Source organism: Cuculus canorus, chromosome 21, assembly GCF_017976375.1.
Source record: "Cuculus canorus isolate bCucCan1 chromosome 21, bCucCan1.pri, whole genome shotgun sequence".
Taxonomy (NCBI): Eukaryota; Metazoa; Chordata; class Aves; order Cuculiformes; family Cuculidae; genus Cuculus; species Cuculus canorus.
Window position 1 is genome coordinate 9207837 of NC_071421.1, and position 16440 is coordinate 9224276.

Consider the following 16440-nt stretch of genomic DNA (forward strand, 5'->3'; position numbering starts at 1 on the left):
GGCCTGGGAGGGGCTGGGGCGCTGATTGGCCGGCGGTCAGGAAGGGGCGGGGCCTTGGGCGGGGCCTCACGTGCTGATTGGCCGCTGCGCTGGAAGGGGCTGGGGCTTGGGCGTGGCCTCAGGAGCTGATTGGCCGGCGGTCAGGAAGGGGCGTGGCTTCGGGCAGGGTCCTGGGCGCTGATTGGCTGGCTCTCGCGGAGGGGCGTGGCCTCGGGCGGGGCGCGCTTCGGCTTCGGTTCGGGGCGGTGCAGCCGCCAGGCTCAGCCATGGCGCTGCGGGCGCTGCTGCTGGTGCTGGCCCTGTTGGCCCGGGCGGCCCCGGAGCCGGTGGATCCGCCGCTCCCGGCACAGCCCCCGGACGCTCTGTTCGCCGCTGGTGCCGAGGCTTACTCGCGGGGGGACTGGCCCGCCGTGGTGCTGCACATGGAGCGGGCGCTGCGGGCCCGAGCCGCCCTGCGCTCCCGCTCCGTTCGGTGCCGCCTGCGCTGCGCAAACGTTACGGCAGGCACCGAGCCCTTCACCGAGCCCCGCACCGAGCCCGTGCTCCGCGATTTACTCTTCTTCCGAGCGCTGCTCCGCCGCGCCGCCTGCCTGCGCGGCTGCGGGGCGCCCTCCCGGTACCGGCTGGGCGAGGAGCTGGAGCGGGAGTTCGCCAAGCGCAGCCCCTACAACTATCTGCAGGTCGCCTACTTCAAGGTACGGAACCGGGACCGGGACCGGGAGAGCAACGGCGTGTCCCGGGGCCATCGGTAACGGGAGAGCAACGGGGTGTCCCGGGGAATACCGGGACCGGGAGAGCAACGGGGTGTCCCGGGGAATACCGGGACCGGGAGAGCAACGGGGTGTCCCGGGGGACATCGGGACCGGGAGAGTAAACAGGGGTGTCCTGGGGGTTATCGGTAATGGGAGAGCAATAGGAGTGGCTCGGGGCGAGAGCACCGAGAGAACAGCGGAGAGGGGGCTGAGGGGCACCGGGACCGGGAGAGCAACGGAAGTCCCGGGGGCATCGGTAACGGGAGAGCAGCGGAGGGAGGCTGGGGGGCACCGGGACCGGGAGAGCAATGAGGGTGTCCCGTGGGGCATCGGTAACGGAAGAGCAATGGGGATGTCCCGGAGGGCATCGGTAACGGGAGAGCAACGGGAGTGTCCCGGGGGGAATTGGTAACGGGAGAGCAATGGGGGTGTCCTGGGGCGATAGGACCGGGAGAGCAGCGGCGGGGGGGGGCTGGAGCGCACCGGGACCGGGAGAGCAACGGAGGGGTGTTCCGGGGTCCTCGGTAACGGGAGAGCAATAGGGGTGTCCCGGGGAGCACCGGGACCGGGAGAAGAACAGGGGAGTCCCGAGGGCATCGATAAAGGGAGAATAACAGGAGTGTCCCGGGGAATATCGGTGGCGGGAGAGCAATAAGAGTGTCCCGAGGGTATCGGTAACGGGAGAGCAGCGGAGGGGGGGCTGGGGGGCACCGGGACCGGGAGAGCAGCAGGGGTGTTCCGTGGGTCCTCGGTAACGGGAGAGTGGCGGGAGTGTCCTGGGGGATATCGGTAACGGGAGAGCAACAGGAGTCCCGGGGGGGCCCCCGTAACGGGAGAGTAACGGGAGTCCCGGGGCATCGGTAACGGGAGAGCAGTAGGGGTGTCCCGGGGCGATAGAACCGGGAGGGCGGCGGAAGGGGTCCGGAGCCCCCGGGACCGGGAATGCAGCGGGGGGGCTGCCGGAGGCTCCCGGTAAGGGGCGGGGCTGGTCCCGGTGCAGCGGGAGCGGCGGTAGGGGGGATGCCCGGCGGGGTCCCGGGAGCCGGGCTGGGGCGCAGTGGTGGCACCGGGGGGTGGGGGATGCTCGGCACCCGGTTCTCTGTGCCGGGGTGGGGATCGAACGGCGGCCCCGGCCCCTCCCTGCCCCCCCCCCAGTGCCACGTTGGTCGCTGTCGGGGCCGCCCCCGCCCCGCCCCCGCCCCGGCTACCGGACCCCCCCCTCGCCCGGGGGTCCCCTGTCTGTCCCCAGGGTCCCCATTGCCCCTCGTCGGGGTCCCCCTGGGCTCCCAAGGGCCCCCGCTGCGCCACTTTATGGTCCCCCTCTGCTCCCGAGGGTCCCCAGTGCCCCACTTTAGGGTCCCCCCTCTGCTTCTGGGGGTCCCCCCTCTACTTCCCAGGGTCCCCCTCCACTCTCCAGGGTCCCCAGTGCCCCGTGTTAGGGCCCCCCTTCTGCTCCCAAGGGTTCCCCTCTGCTCCTGGGGGTCCCACTCTGCTCCCAAGTGTCCCAAATCCCCCACTTTAGGGTCTCCCTCTGCTCCCGGGGGTCCCACTCTACTCCGAAGGGTCGCCAGTGCCCAACTTTCGGGTCCCCCTCAGCTCCCAAGGTTCTCCCTCTGCTCCGGGGGGTCCCTGCTGCCACACTTTAGGGTCCCCCTCCAGTTCCCAGGATCCCACTCTGCTCCTAAGTGTCCCCAGTGCCTTATTTTAGGCCCTCCCCTCTGCTCCTGGGGGTCCCCCTCCACTCCCCAGGGTCCTTCTTTGCTCCTGGGGGTCACTGCTGCCCTACTTTAGGGTTCCCCACTGCTCCCGGGGGTCCCTTCCACTTCCAAGGGTCCCCAATGCCCCACTTCAGGGTCCCCCTCTGTCCTCAGGGTCCCTCTCTGCTCCCAAGGGTCCCTGCTGTCCCACTTTAGGGTCCCCCTCTGCTCTCCAGGGTCCCTAATGCCCCACTTTAGGGTCCCCCTCCACTCCCGAGGGTTCCGTCTCTGCTCCTGGGATCCCCTCTTCTCCCAAGGCTCCCCCTCTGCTCCTGGAGGTCCCTGCTGCCCCGCTTTAGGGTCCCCTCCGTTCCCAGGGTCTCCCTCCTCTCCCAAGGTCCCCTCTGTTCCTGGGGTTCCATACCATGGGGTGGCCATAGTCTCACCTCTGGGTCCCATCCCACCCAGATGAACCGGCCGGCACAGGCGGCCGCAGCCGCGCACACCTTCTTCATGGCCAATCCCGGGCACCAGGAGATGCGGCAGAACCTGGAGTACTACCAAGCTATGGCAGGTGTCCGTGAGGACGACTTCACCGACCTGGAGGCCAAACCCCACCTGGTGAGATACCCCCCTCCCAGAGCACCCCTCCAGTGCCAGACCTGGGCATGTCCCACCACGGCTTTTGGCTTCACAAGCTCACGGGATGCCACCATGGTGCTCAAGTCCATCATAGAATCACAGAATGGTTTGGTCTTTCCTTCCATGCTTTGCTTTGGGCTGTTCCCACCCACCTGGGGAAACAGGATGGAGAAGTATCACTGGCCGCTCTCCCGCCTGTACATGCAATAAACATTCCCTGGCTTCTTCACGAGGCCACATGGTGCAGATCAGCATCTCTGTTTGCTTCGTACAAAGACCTGAAAATCAAATTTAACATTTCCACACTTGAAAAGAGATGGCAGCAAATGCTCCTGCCTCTCGGCCAGAGCCCAGGTGACGTCGCTTGACACACAGCTCGTGAGGCTTCGTGGAGGTGGAGATCGTAGAATCACAGAACCGTGGGATGGTTTGGGTTTGAAAGGACCTCAAAGCCCATCCAGTTCCAACCCTATGCCATAGGCAGGGACATCTCCCACTGGATCAGGTTGACCAAAGCCCCATCCAACCTGGCCTTGAACCCCTCCAGAAAAGGGGCAGCCACCATTGCTCTGGGCAACCTGGGCCACTGTCCCCACTGGCTGCTGGCAGACATCACTCAGTTCAGTTTTACCTAATCCAAATCCAGCTATCACACTCCAAAACCGCTCTGGGATGTGAAATAGAGCACATAAAGCATGGACAGCGTGGAGATCCCACATCACAGAATCATGGAATCATTTGGTTTAGAAGGGACCTAAAAGCCCATCCAGTTCGATCTCCCTGCCATGGGTAGAGACACCTCACACTGGATGAGGTTTACCAACACCCCATCCAACCTGTCCTTGAACACCTCCATGGATGGGGCAGTCCATGAGGATGAGGCACGCTGGGAAGCCTTGATCTCACCATGTTGTTTCTCATTCCTTTGCAGAAGGAGTTCAGGCTCGGTGTCCGGTTTTACTCGGAGGAGCAGCCAGCTGCTGCCATCCTGCACCTGGAGAAGGCGCTGGAAGAGTATTTTGTGGCAGATGCTGAGTGCCGTGCGCTCTGCGAGGGACCCTACGACTACGAGGGCTACAACTACCTGGAGTACAATGCGGACCTTTTCCAGGCCATCACAGGTGGGAGCCGCACGTGCTGCATCCCACCTCAAGGGTTGTGGACAGTCTTGGAGGGCGGTAGTCCCCATAGTGTCCCCAAAGACCAAGGGGGTGGTGTGTCTCCAAAGATCTGGGGGATGATGAGTCACCAAAGAGTTCAAAGCCCATCCTAGGTTTCTCTGTGGCCAGTAAGTGGCAGGAGGCGTTTGCTCATGCTTGGTACTGCGGATGATGTCCAGGGATCCCCAAAATTCCAAAGGGATATAGAGAAACAGGAGAGGGGCTGGCAGAGGGTCACCAGGACACAAAGGCAGGAGGCTGGGCATGGCCATTCTGCCTCCAGAGAGCAGCATAGCCCCACTACTGATTGCGCAGAGGTGGGCAACCATCATAATTGAGGGTTTCCACCACCAAAAAGCTGGCAGCAGCTCCACTAGGAGCAGGAGGTTGGAGTGGAGGCCCCTCAAGGGCCTGTCCACCACCTCTTGGATGGACACGGGGTTTTTCTCCCTCAGATCACTACATGCAGGTGCTAAGCTGCAAGCAGGGCTGCGTGACGGAGCTGGCCTCTGAGCCCAGCAGGGAGAAGCCCTTGGAGGATTTCCTGCCCTCACACTTCAACTACCTCCAGTTTGCCTACTACAACAGTAAGTGCCTCTTTGCCCTCTCTTCTGTTGGACATTGTGCTCTGCGTAAAGTGTTGTTCATGGGCAGAAAGCAGAGACTCACGGTTTGGATTGGGAAAGGACCTTCAAAGGTCATCTAGTCCAACCCAAGATGCAGGAACACTTCCCACTGGACCAAGTTGTTCAAAGCTTCATCCAACCTGGTCTTGAACACCTCCAGGGATGGGGCAGCCGCCACTTCTCTGGGCACCTAGGGCCTCTCTGCCCTCACAGCAAAAGATTTCCTCTTGTGCCCAACCTAAACCCACCTTTTATTTTATTTAAAACTGTTGCCCCTTGTCCTGTCACTACCAGCCTTGGGAAAAGGTTGTCTCCATCTTCCTTGTAAGCCCCTGTTCTATATGGAAAGACTACAAAAAGGTCTCCCTTGATCTTTCTCCTCTCCAGGCTCAACAGCCCCATCTCTCTCAGCCTTTCTTCACAGAGGTCTTCCATCCCTCTGGCTATTTTTTTGGCCTCCTCTGGATTTGCTCCAACAGGTCCATGTCTTTCCTGTGCTGAGGGCTCCAGAGCTGGACACTGAGCTCCAGGTGGGATCTCGTGAGACTGGAGTAGAGAAGGAGCATCACCTCCATTGACCTGCTGGCCACGCCTCTTGTGATGCAGCCCAGAATACTCCTGGCTTTCTGGTCTACAAGTCCACGTTGCTGGCTTATGTCTAATTTTTCATCCACCAGAATCTCAAAGTCCTTCCCACATGGCTGCTCTGAATCCATCCATTTCCCAGTCTTCACTGATACTGGTGCAAGACCTTCCACTTAACCTAATTGATCTTTATGAGGTTCATCCAGCCCCATTCCTCCAACCTGGAATGTGGAGCGGAAGAACTGGATCTCACTGCGCCTGGTTCCAAGAACTCTGTGTCACTTTAGGTGCTCAGTTATCATAGAATCATAGAATAGTTTGGGTTGGAAGGGACCTTAAAGACATCCAGTTCCAAACCCCTGGGCAACCTGTTTCAGTGCCTCACCACTCTCATAGTGAAGAAATTCCCCCTTATGTCCAGTCTAAATCTGCCCCTCTCCAGTTTATACCCATTGCCCCTCATCCTATCCCCACAAACCTCTATCAATAGTTCCTCTCCAGCTTTCTTGTAGCACCTTCAGGTACTGGAAGGTCAGTGTAAGATCTCCTCGGAGCCTTCTCTTCTCCAGGCTGAACAACCCCAACTCTCTCAGCCTGTCCTCGTATGGGAGGTGCTCCAGCCCTCAGATCATCTTTGTGGCCTCCTCTGGACCCGTTCCAAAGTTCCATCTCCTTTTTACATTGAGGATTTCAGAACTGGACACAATACTCCAGATGAGATCTCACAAGAGAGGAATAGAGGGGCAGAATCCCCTCCCTCCCTGCTGGCCACGCTGCTTTGGATGCAGCCCAGGACACAGTTGGCCTTCTGGGCTGTGAGCGCACATTGCCGGCTCATGTCGAGCTTCTCATCAACCACCACCCCAAGTCCTTCTCTGCAGGGCTGCTCTCAACCACATCACCCCCGTCCTCTATTGAAATTGGGGATTGCCCCGACCAGGTGTAAGACCTTACACTTGGCCTTGTTGAACCTCATGAGGTTTTCACAGGCCTTCTTCTCCAGCCTGTTCAGATCCCTCTGGATGACATCCCGTCCTTCCAGTGTGGCAACTGCACCACTCAGCTTGGTGTCATCTGCAAACTTGCTGAGAGTGCACTCGATATTGCTGTCTATGTCATTGATGAAGATATTAAACAGCACCGGTCCCAGTACGAATCCTTGAGGGACACCACTGGTCATGGATCTCCATCTGGACTTTGAGCCATTGACCACTACTCTCTGAATATGACCATCCAAGCAGTTTCTTACCCACTGAACATTCCACCCCATCAAATCCATTTCTCTCCAATTTAGAGAGAAGGATGTTGTGGGGGACTGTGTCTAAGGCTTTACAGCAGTCCAGATAGATCACATCCGTCGGTTTACCCGTGTCCACTGCTGCGGTTACCCCATCACAGAAGGCCACCAAGTTGGTCATGCAGGTCTTGCCCCTGGTGAAGCCGTGCTGGCTGCCGTTAATCACCTTGCTGTCCTCCATGTGCTTTAGCAGAGCTTCTAGGAGGATCTGTTCCATGATCTTCCCAGGCACAGAGGTGAGGCTGACAGGTTGGGAGTTCCCAGGGTCATCTTTTCTACCCTTCTTAAAAATGGGCACAGTGTCACCCTTCTTCCAGTCACCGGCAGCTTCTCCTGACTGCCATGACTTATGGAGAGTGGCTTCTATCACTTATATCATGGAGAGTGGCTTGGCCACCACATCAGCCAATTCCCTCAGGAATTGCCAGTTCCCAGACAAGTTCACTTTCCAAGTGAAAGAACAGCCTAGAGAAGCGTTTCTTTTCACTCTTGCCGGATCTCCACCCCTTGCTCCAAACCACAATGCCTCCTCCTGCTCCAGAACTATTACAACCCAGGCAACCCCCCATTTTATTGTTTTTATTCACCTCCTTAGAAAAATCTCAACTGTTTATGAGCAAATTTCTCCAAAAGGAGAGAAAAACTGAGGTCCAAGAAGCCTGAGAGGCTTTGGTCCTGCAGATAGACATGGGACGGGGTGAAAAAGTGGCTGAAAATTGCAAGTTAGCCTGGAAATGGTTGGGTCATGTTGCCTGGAGATGGGCTTCAGGATGGTGAAGCTGTGGCAGAGGCTGCCCAGGGCAGTGGTGGAGTCTGCATCCCTGTAGGGGTTCAGAAACCATGTGGCCATGGCACGTGGGGACATGGTTTAGCAGACACGGTGGGATTGGGCTGATGGTTGGATGGAGGAGCTGAGAGGGCTTTTCCAGCCTTAATGATTCCATGATTCTGTGTTTTCCAAGCAGGCAAACCACCCAGGCAGTGGCCCTGATTTCTGGTGAGGTGGTTTCTTGAGGCAGGAGAGCAGCTTGGACTCTTAATTTTGCTTTTGTGGCAGGAGTAATCTTTGCTCCAGGGTATCTACCCGACTTGGGAAACACTTTGAAGAACAACATGAACTTTTTTGACACAATCCAGCAAGACATTCTGGTCTCTAAATTGGAGATACACGGATTTGATGGATGGACGACCTGGTCGATAAAGAATTGACTGGATGTTTGCACTCAAAGAGTTGTGGTCAATGGCTCAATGTACAAGTGGAGACTGGTGACAAGTGGTATTCCTGAGGGGTCACTACTGGGACCAGTGTTTAACATCTTTGTCGCAGGCATGGACGGTGGGATTGAGGGCACCCTCAGCAAGTTTGCCAATGACACCAAAATGTGATGCAGTCGACACATTGGAGGGAAGAGATGGATCCAGAGGGACCTGGACAGGCTGGAGAGGTGGGGCTGTGTGAACCTCTTGGAGTTCAACATGGCCAAGGGCAAGGTCCTGCACCTGGGTCAGGGCAATCCCAGCACAAACACAGTCTGGGCAGAGAATGGATTTGGAGCAGCCCTGAGGAGAAGGGCTTGGGATGCTGTGGGCAGGGGGAGAAGCTCAACATGAGCTGGCAACGTGTGCTCACAGCCCAGAAACCAACTGTGTCCTGGGCTGCATCCAAAGCAGTGGGAGCAGCAGGACCAGGGAGGGGATTCTGCCCTTCTGCTCTGCTCTCGTCAGTCCCCACCTGGAGCCCTGAGTCCAGTTCTGGAGTCCTCATCACAGGAAGGACGTGGATCTGTTGGAGCAAGTCCAGAGGAGGCCACAGAGATGATCCAAGGGCTGAAGCACCTCCTATATAAGGACACGCTGAGAGAGTTGAGGTTGTTCAGGCTGGAGAAGAGAAGGCCGTGGGGAGACCTTAGGGCAGCTTCCAGGACTGAAAGAGGCTCCAGGAAAGCTGGGGAGGGGCTCCTGATCAGGGAGTGCAGGGAGAGGATGAGGGGGAAGAGTTTTCAGCTGCAAGAGGGGAGATTGAGAAGAGATCTTGTGGAGAAATGTTTTGCTGTTCAGGTGGGGAGGCCCTGGCCCAGGTTGCCCAGAGCAGTGGTGGCTGCCCCATCCCTGGAGGGGTTTAAGGCCAGGTTGGATGGGACTCGGAGCCTCCTGATCCAGTGGGAGGTGTCCCTGCCTATGGCAGGGGCTGGGACTGGATGGACTTTGAGGTCCCTTCCAACCCAACCCATTCCATGGTTCTGTCTACTTTTGTGTGCTCTTTCTCCAATGCTCTTGGCCGTGCAGTCAGAGCCGCTTTTCTTTTTGCAGACGGGAATTACGAAAAAGCCATTGAATGCGCCAAGACCTACCTGCTCTTCTTCCCAAACGATGAAGTGATGAACCAGAATTTGGCCTATTACACTGCCGTTCTGGGGGAAAAACTGGCGGGACCCATTCAACCCCGAGAGGTGAGTGACTGGCTGGAATGAGCCATTGCAGGAACATCTTCTCCACTCCCAGGGCCTGTAACCCTTGCAGAGCTTTTGAGGTCTGCTGTGGTCCAGTCATTCATCGGTGGTGGCATGGGGAGGAGTGGATGGATGCAAGACCCAGCAGGCTGGAAAACGGCTGAGGGACTGAGGAACATCACTGTCGAAGGATCTTTGGCCAAGTGAAGGCTTGATGGCTTGGACAGATGGATCAGCTGCTGCGGGAGAGGTCTGCGAGAGGCAGACAGACAGGCTCCTTAGGAGTATCTGAACCTCCTCTGCTATGGACTTCTCCAGCTGAAGTGAAACTTCAAAAAAAGAGAGGATCTGACCTCAAAATAGCTGGATTAGGTGCTGTCTGGGCAGTGGTGGGAAGGGATGGAGTTGTCTACCCCATGTCAGTTGGAGCAAGGAAGGGTTCTGCTTCCAAAGAGCTTCTTGCAGGAAGGACGTGCCCGTGCCTGTCTCCCCCATCCTGTTCCCAGAGCTCATCCACATGGGGCAGGGAAGTTCATGCAGGATGGAGAAAGCCCTTGCTTCCTTGGCTGCCAGAGGGACCAGGAAAGCAGGGCTGTGGGTCTGGAGCAAGGACTGCGGGAATGGTGTAGACACTGCACCTTCCTGCCTTCACTCAGAGCCGATCCGGAGCCCTCGTGCCATGCCCTAACCCCATCCTTCTGCCTTTCCCCACAGGAGATCCGGGCGTACCACCAGCGAAGCCTCATGGAGAAAGAGCTGCTCTTTTTCAGCTACGATGTCTTCGGCATCCCCTTTGTGGACCCGGTGAGTGGTGCTGGACCGGGCTGGACACAGTGAGCAGATGGGAAGGGATGAGGCCTCTACAACCCAATTAGATCCTTGTCCAGGTTCTGATGATGTTCTTTTGGCGGCAGGACACGTGGACACCTGAGGAGGTGATACCAAAAAGGCTACGAGAGAAACAGAAGTGAGTGCTCTCTGAAGCTGGTGGCCAAGCCTACCTAGTGGTGGGGCTGGTGGGACATACCTCCTCCCTGGGGTTTGGCTCAGAGGCCATGGAGCTGCTGCCAGGGAGGATTTTTTTGGTGTTTTTGGGGCTGGGAGAGGCTGCTGGAGGGCAGAACTTTGCTCCCCATCCACCCTTTGGGATGATAACAGGTAGGACATCCCAGGAATCTCAGGGAGTGGGATGCATTGAAATGACTCTCAAAGCCTTGGACTTTGTCACTGGCCCTTGGAGACACCTTGTCCTGCCCTTGTCCTGCCCTTGTCCTGGTGTCCCTCATTCCTGACACTGGGACAGTGGGGCGATGGAGCTGATGGCTGCTACATGTCCAGGGTGGAGCGGGAGACAGCAGCACGCATCTCAGAGGAGATCGGCAACCTCATGAAGGAGATTGAGACGCTGGTGGAGGAAAAGGCCAAGGAGTCTGCTGATATGAGCAAGTTCATCCGAGAAGGTGTGGAGGGCTGGAAGGGGAGGTGGGATGTGAAGCTCCATGTACCCTCTGCCAGCTCACAATCCCTCCACGTGGATGGTGGCAGGAGCTCAGCTTCCCCAGCACCGTACCCCAGAGCTGGTGGCACCCATCTCTGTGTCTTCCTGATCCTGTTTGTGCCGCAGGTGGCCCCTTGGTGTATGAAGGAGCCAGTGTCACCATGAACTCCAAAGCCCTGAACGGCTCCCAGCGCGTTGTGGTGGATGGAGTCCTCTCTGATGAGGAGTGCCGTGAGCTGCAGAGACTCACCAACGTGAGCACGGGGATGGGAGGAGTGGGCAGGGATGGGGTGGGGGATGCTGAAGGGTCCCACCTTGCAGCTCAGAAGAACCGGTGACACCAGTTGCGTTTTGCAGGCAGCTGCCTCAGCCGGGGATGGCTATCGTGGGAAGACTTCTCCTCACACCCCCAGCGAGACCTTCTATGGTGTGACTGTCCTCAAGGCCCTCAAGGTTGGTGAGGATGTGGGGAGAGGAACACTGTGGAGACCAGGGATGGAGGTTGGGATGCAGGTGGCTGCCCACGCTCACCCAACCTGCGTAGGGCTGAGCCTGTGTCCCATCTGTCCCCACAGCTGGGCCAGGAGGGCAAGGTGCCCCTGCGGAGCGCCTACCTCTATTACAATGTGACGGAGAAGGTACGGCACATGATGGAGTCCTACTTCCGCCTGGAGGTCCCGCTCCACTTCTCCTACTCCCACCTGGTGTGCCGCACAGCCATCGATGGTGAGCACGGCCTTGGAGGAGCACAACCCAAGGAGAAATGAGTCTTCTCCAGCCTCTTGTCCTGTTAGGTCCCCTCCAGCAGCTGGGTTGGGCTGGCTTTGGACCTGTCCTCACTGCTCCCTAACCTTCTCTTCCCAAAAGGAAGGTGCGCGGAGTTTGTCCCTAAGCCTGGTTTGGGAAGATAAGCAGCTTTGTTGGCTGCCTCCAGTGGGACAGGTGGCTTCATGCCATACTGGATTTCAGCATCTGGAGGTATTTGGGATTGGATGCTGAGATAGACTGTGTCTGGAGGGTTATGGAGATACCATGGGACAAGTCAGTGGAGGCTTGTGCCACCTAAATGGCCTCTCGTGGTCCACGCTCCAGCAACTGGAAGGGGTTTAGACTACAGGTGACTATCTTGTCACCTCCAAGAATGTGGCATTCGGGGGCAGACCCGAGTCTCGGAGGGACAAAGGGATCCTGATGTGGGAGGTCTCGTTCCACCCTAGAGAAGCAAGAAGGCCGGAGTGACAACAGTCACGAGGTGCATGTGGACAACTGCATCCTCAACGCGGAGGCTCTGGTGTGTGTGAAAGAACCTCCAGCCTACACCTTCCGGGATTACAGGTACTGGTGATGTCTGTCAGCCAGAGCTTCCCCTCCTGAGGGCACCATGGCTTGGGATGGGAGGAGCAGGGTGAGAGGAGAACCCAGCCTGGGTTCTCCTACCTCTGGCTCTTGCTGTGGTGTTGGGGAGCTCCAGACTCACGTGCTTGCAGGACCAGTGGTGATGATTGTCACATCCACTTGTCTCCTGCTTCCTTTAGTGCCATCCTCTACCTCAATGGGGATTTCGAAGGAGGAGCTTTCTACTTCACCGAGCTGGATGCCAAGACAGAGACTGTAAGTAGCTCAGCTCCTTGAGGATCCACATGCAGCACCAAACCCAGCTCTTGCCCTTGTGCCACCACAAGGGGTGAAGTTGGGTTCACGGGCTGAGGGGACCAACTCATGCCCTCTCCCACCGATTGCATCCCAACCGAAGTCTCCCATCCATCGCAGGCCAAGGTGCAGCCACAGTGTGGCCGTGCTGTGGGCTTCTCTTCTGGTTCAGAGAACCCCCATGGGGTGAAAGCTGTGACCAAGGGCCAGCGCTGCGCCATCGCCCTCTGGTTCACCCTGGACCCTCGCCACGGCGAGCGGGTAAGCTCCCTTTCCAGCGGGTGGGTGGCTTTGAGGGGACAGTGGCCATGCTCAAGCTCATGGGGCTGCCCCACAGGAGCGCGTGCAGGCGGATGACCTGGTGAAGATGCTTTTTGGCACGGAAGAGAGGGATTTGCTGCAGGAGCTGGAGCAGAAACCACCGGTTGCCGTTGTGGTGAAGGACGAGCTGTGATGTCCCACAGGGACCAGGACATCCCTGTTGGGACCGGCAACACCAGCATTGTGGCTTCAGGAGGCTGTTGAGCTGCTGGATGGGACCCCCTCAGGGACTGGGAACTGGGGGTGCCAAGCACAACTCCTGGGTCCAGCATCGCCCTGTGGAGCTGCCACTTGATGTGGGATGTCACAGAGACTCTAGGGTGGGGACATGGGAACGAGGGAGGGATGTTCTTTGAGGGTGAGGACCTGGTGCTGTGCCTTCCCCTTGGCTCAGGCTGCCGCTATTTAAGTGCCTTCTGCAGAAAATGGGTGAATAAAGGAGAGATTTTTCTAAGTTGTTCCTTGCTGAGCAGGGATTGGAGGCTGCGGTCCCCTGCTTGGCTGCTCTCCAGTGTTGGGACACATGCTTCCCTCCTTGTGAACTTCCCTCAGGTGGAACACGAGCCTGCAGGGCCCTGGTGAAATCATGGAATAGTTTGGTTTGGAAGGGACCTTAAAGATCATCCAGTTCCAACACCACTGCCATGGGCAGGGACACCTCTCACTGGCTCAGGCTGCCCAAGGCCCATCCAACCTGGCCTTGATCACCTCCAGGGATGGGGCAGCCACCACTGCTCTGGGCAACCGGATCAGAGCCTCCCCACCCTCATAGTGAAGAAGTTCCTCCTTAGGTCTAATTTAAATCTGCCTCTCTCCAGTTTATAGCCAATAGGGCAACTGTGTCCTGTGCATCCAGCGCGGCATCGCCAGCCGGGTGAGGGAGGGCATTGTCCCACTCTGCTCCACACTGGGGCGGCCTCGCCTTGAGCTCTGGGGGCAGCTTTGGGCACCACAGGATAAAAGGGATCTCAAGGTACTGGAGAACATCCAGAGGAGGGCATAGAGTTGGGGAAGGGTTTAGAGGGGAAGAGCATGAAAAGCAGGGAAGTCCCTTGGTCTGTCCAGCCTGGAGAAGAGGAGACTGAGGGGAGACCTCATCATGCTTTGCAGCTTCCTCACATGGGGAGGAGGAGGAGTAGGCACTGAGCTCTTCTCTCTGATCCAAGGGAATGGCAGGAAGATGCCAGGGGAGGGTTAGATTGGACATTAGGAGAAGGTTCTTCCCCCAGAGGGTAGTGGAGCACTGGAACAGATCCCAGGGAAGCAGTCACAGCCTGACAATATTCCAGAAGCGTTTGGGCAAGGCCCTCATCCCCACGGTGTGAATGTTGGGGTGTGCTGTGCAGGGACAGGAGTTGGACTCGATGATCCTTGTGGGTCCCTTCCAGCTCAGGACATTCTGTTATTCTATAAGTGATGCCAATAATTTGCTGGAGGGAAGGGGTGGATCCAGAGGGACCTGGACAGGCTTGAGAAGTGAGCTGGTGCAAACCTCATGGGCTTCAAGGTCAAGTGCAAGGTCCTGCATCTGGGTCAGGGCAGTCCCCAGCGTCAGTACGGGCTGAGGGGTGAAGAAATTGAGAGCAGTCTTGTGGAGAAGGATTAAGTGGATGAAAAGCTGGACGTGAGCCGCCAATGTGCGCTTGCAGGCCAGAAGGCCGACTACATCCAAAGCAGTAGGACCAACAGGGCCAGGGAGGGGATTCTGCCCCTCTGCTCTGCTCTCGTGAAACCCTACCTGGAGCTCTGCATCCAGTTCTGGAGTCCTCAGCACAGGAAGGACATGGAGCTGTTGGAGCGAGTCCAGAGGAGGCCATGGAGATGATCCAAGGGCTGGAGAACCTCCCGTACGAGGACAGGCTGAGAGAGTTGGGGTTGTTCAGGCTGGAGAAGAGAAGGCTGTGGGGGGACCTTAGAGCAGCTTCCAGGTCTAAAAGGAGTTTTATAAGAAAGAGAGTGAGAGACTTTAAACCCAGGCCTGTAGTGTAGGGCCAGGGGCAGCGATTTGAACGAGATTGATCGTTTAGATTGGAGATAAGGAAGAATTATTTTATGATGGAGGTGGTGAGACACTGGATGGGTTTCCTGGAGGAACTGGGGATGCTCCATCACTGGAAGTGGTCTGTGATTCCATGATTGTATGTTTAGCCCAGGGTTTTGCAGCTGTGCGACCCCAGGAAGGCATTTCTGGGGGCAAAGGGGTCTTTTTGAGGGGCAAGGAGGTCCGAGGTGCGCTGCATCTCCTCCATTAGCCCCCCAGCATCCCTGGTCCCCGCGTGGGAAGGGCCCCGCGCTTGCAGGAAGGAGGGATCTGTCCTTGAACAAGAAGGACATTGAGTGCCGGGGCACCCCCGGACAGGGCATGGAATTGTTCCTGTAGGAGCTGGGCCCCAGCCATTTCCATAACCACGCCGGGAATGTGAGTAAATGAATCCTGGCCGAGCCCAGCACCCCTATCGTGGGGGGAGAGGGTGCAGAGCAGCGCCCATTCCGCACCAGCGTGGAAGGGGGACCCTGGGGGACAATTTCTCCAGGAGGAATGGATGGTTCCACCAGGGATTGCCCACCATGCCGGTGTCCGACCCCGGGTGGCCGCATTCGTGAGCAGATTGCTGATGAGGTTGGGTTCATTAATGATTGCCAGGTCCTGGGGCTGCCACTTGCTTGGTGTCACCAGGGCGGTGGCACGTGTGTGTCTCCCCACGCCCTGTGTCCCCCTCCCACGGCGGGGACTCTGCCATCAATGGTGGCTCTTGTTGAGGCTGTGGTGTTGTCTTTGGCCAGGAGGTGAGAGGAGCACCACCCACTCCTGTGGCCTCTGCAGCCAGGGAGGGGGTCCTGGCCCACGGTAGGGGCACATGAGCCAAAGATGGGGTGTGCCCCCCCTTGGGGACAACCATGGCCCCATCTCCATCTCCCTCAAGACCTAAATCTCCCCTCCCTGGTCCCAAATCAGCCCCAAAGTTGCTGCCCCCTCCCAGAACTTCAGTATCCCCCCTCCAGGAAACAGTCTCCCCCTCCATCCCCGGGCTCCAAATCTCCCCCTCTGGATCCAAATCTTCTCCCAGGCACCAAGTCTTCACCTCTAGACCCAAATCACACCCCCTTCCAGGCCTTCCCACACCCCACCCCAGACCCATAATCCCCCCCCAGGACCCAAATCCCCTCAAATCTTCCCCCCTCCCCAACCCAATTATCACTCTAAGTCCTCCTCCAGGTCCTTAGTTTTCCCCTTCAGACCCAAATCTCCCCCCACACCTCCCCCAATAACCACATTCCCCCAGATTCAGCCTCTCCTTCCTCCCACATCTCCCCCCTCTGGACCCCCGACTGCCCCCCAAATCCCCCCAAACCCAATCTGTGCCCCCTTCGACCCACATCTCCCCCAGGACCCCAGCCTCCCCCTAAGACCCCAAATCTCCCCCCCCTTTGATCCAATTCCCCCCACGAGCCCCCAGTCACCCCCCCAGGCCCCAAATCTCTGGCCCCAGACTCAAATCCCCACCCTAAGTCCCCAAATTTTTCCCCCTCTCCGACACGCCCAGGACCCGTCTCCCCTTTAGGCCCCAAATCTCCCACCTCAGACCCAAATCTGCCCTCATTCAACCCCCATCCTCCCCCCCCAGTCCCTAAATCACTCCCCAAAGCCCTAAACCTTCCATCTCCTACACAAAACTCACCCCTCAGGCCCCATATCTTCTCCCACCCAACCAAAATCTGCCCCAGGATTCCCGCCTCCATCCGGCTCCAGCCCAAATCTCC

The 16440-nt window shown here is 57.9% G+C and overlaps 1 protein-coding gene across 1 annotated transcript; it reads left to right on the forward strand.

Annotated features, from left to right (window-relative positions):
- The first annotated feature begins 227 nt into the window (after window positions 1-227).
- On the forward strand, window positions 228-13093 carry P3H1 (prolyl 3-hydroxylase 1). Its single transcript, XM_054086116.1, has 15 exons — window positions 228-695; window positions 2918-3070; window positions 4023-4212; window positions 4707-4838; window positions 9070-9209; window positions 9924-10013; window positions 10124-10176; window positions 10548-10669; window positions 10834-10961; window positions 11065-11160; window positions 11283-11433; window positions 11925-12042; window positions 12243-12318; window positions 12478-12618; window positions 12695-13093. Exons 1-15 carry the CDS (start codon window positions 267-269, stop codon window positions 12809-12811), a joined length of 2136 nt encoding a protein of 711 aa, XP_053942091.1. The 5' UTR covers window positions 228-266; the 3' UTR covers window positions 12812-13093.
- The last annotated feature ends 3347 nt before the right edge of the window (window positions 13094-16440 follow it).

Excerpts from the sequence above, each read along its gene's own strand:
- P3H1 (XM_054086116.1), top strand. The coding sequence starts at position 267 with ATGGCGCTGCGGGCGCTGCTGCTGGTGCTGGCCCTGTTGGCCCGGGCG. Across the intron at positions 9,210-9,923 it reads GACCCATTCAACCCCGAGAG|GAGATCCGGGCGTACCACCA; the intron begins GTGAGTGACTGG and ends CTTTCCCCACAG. Across the intron at positions 10,177-10,547 it reads AGGCTACGAGAGAAACAGAA|GGTGGAGCGGGAGACAGCAG; the intron begins GTGAGTGCTCTC and ends CTACATGTCCAG.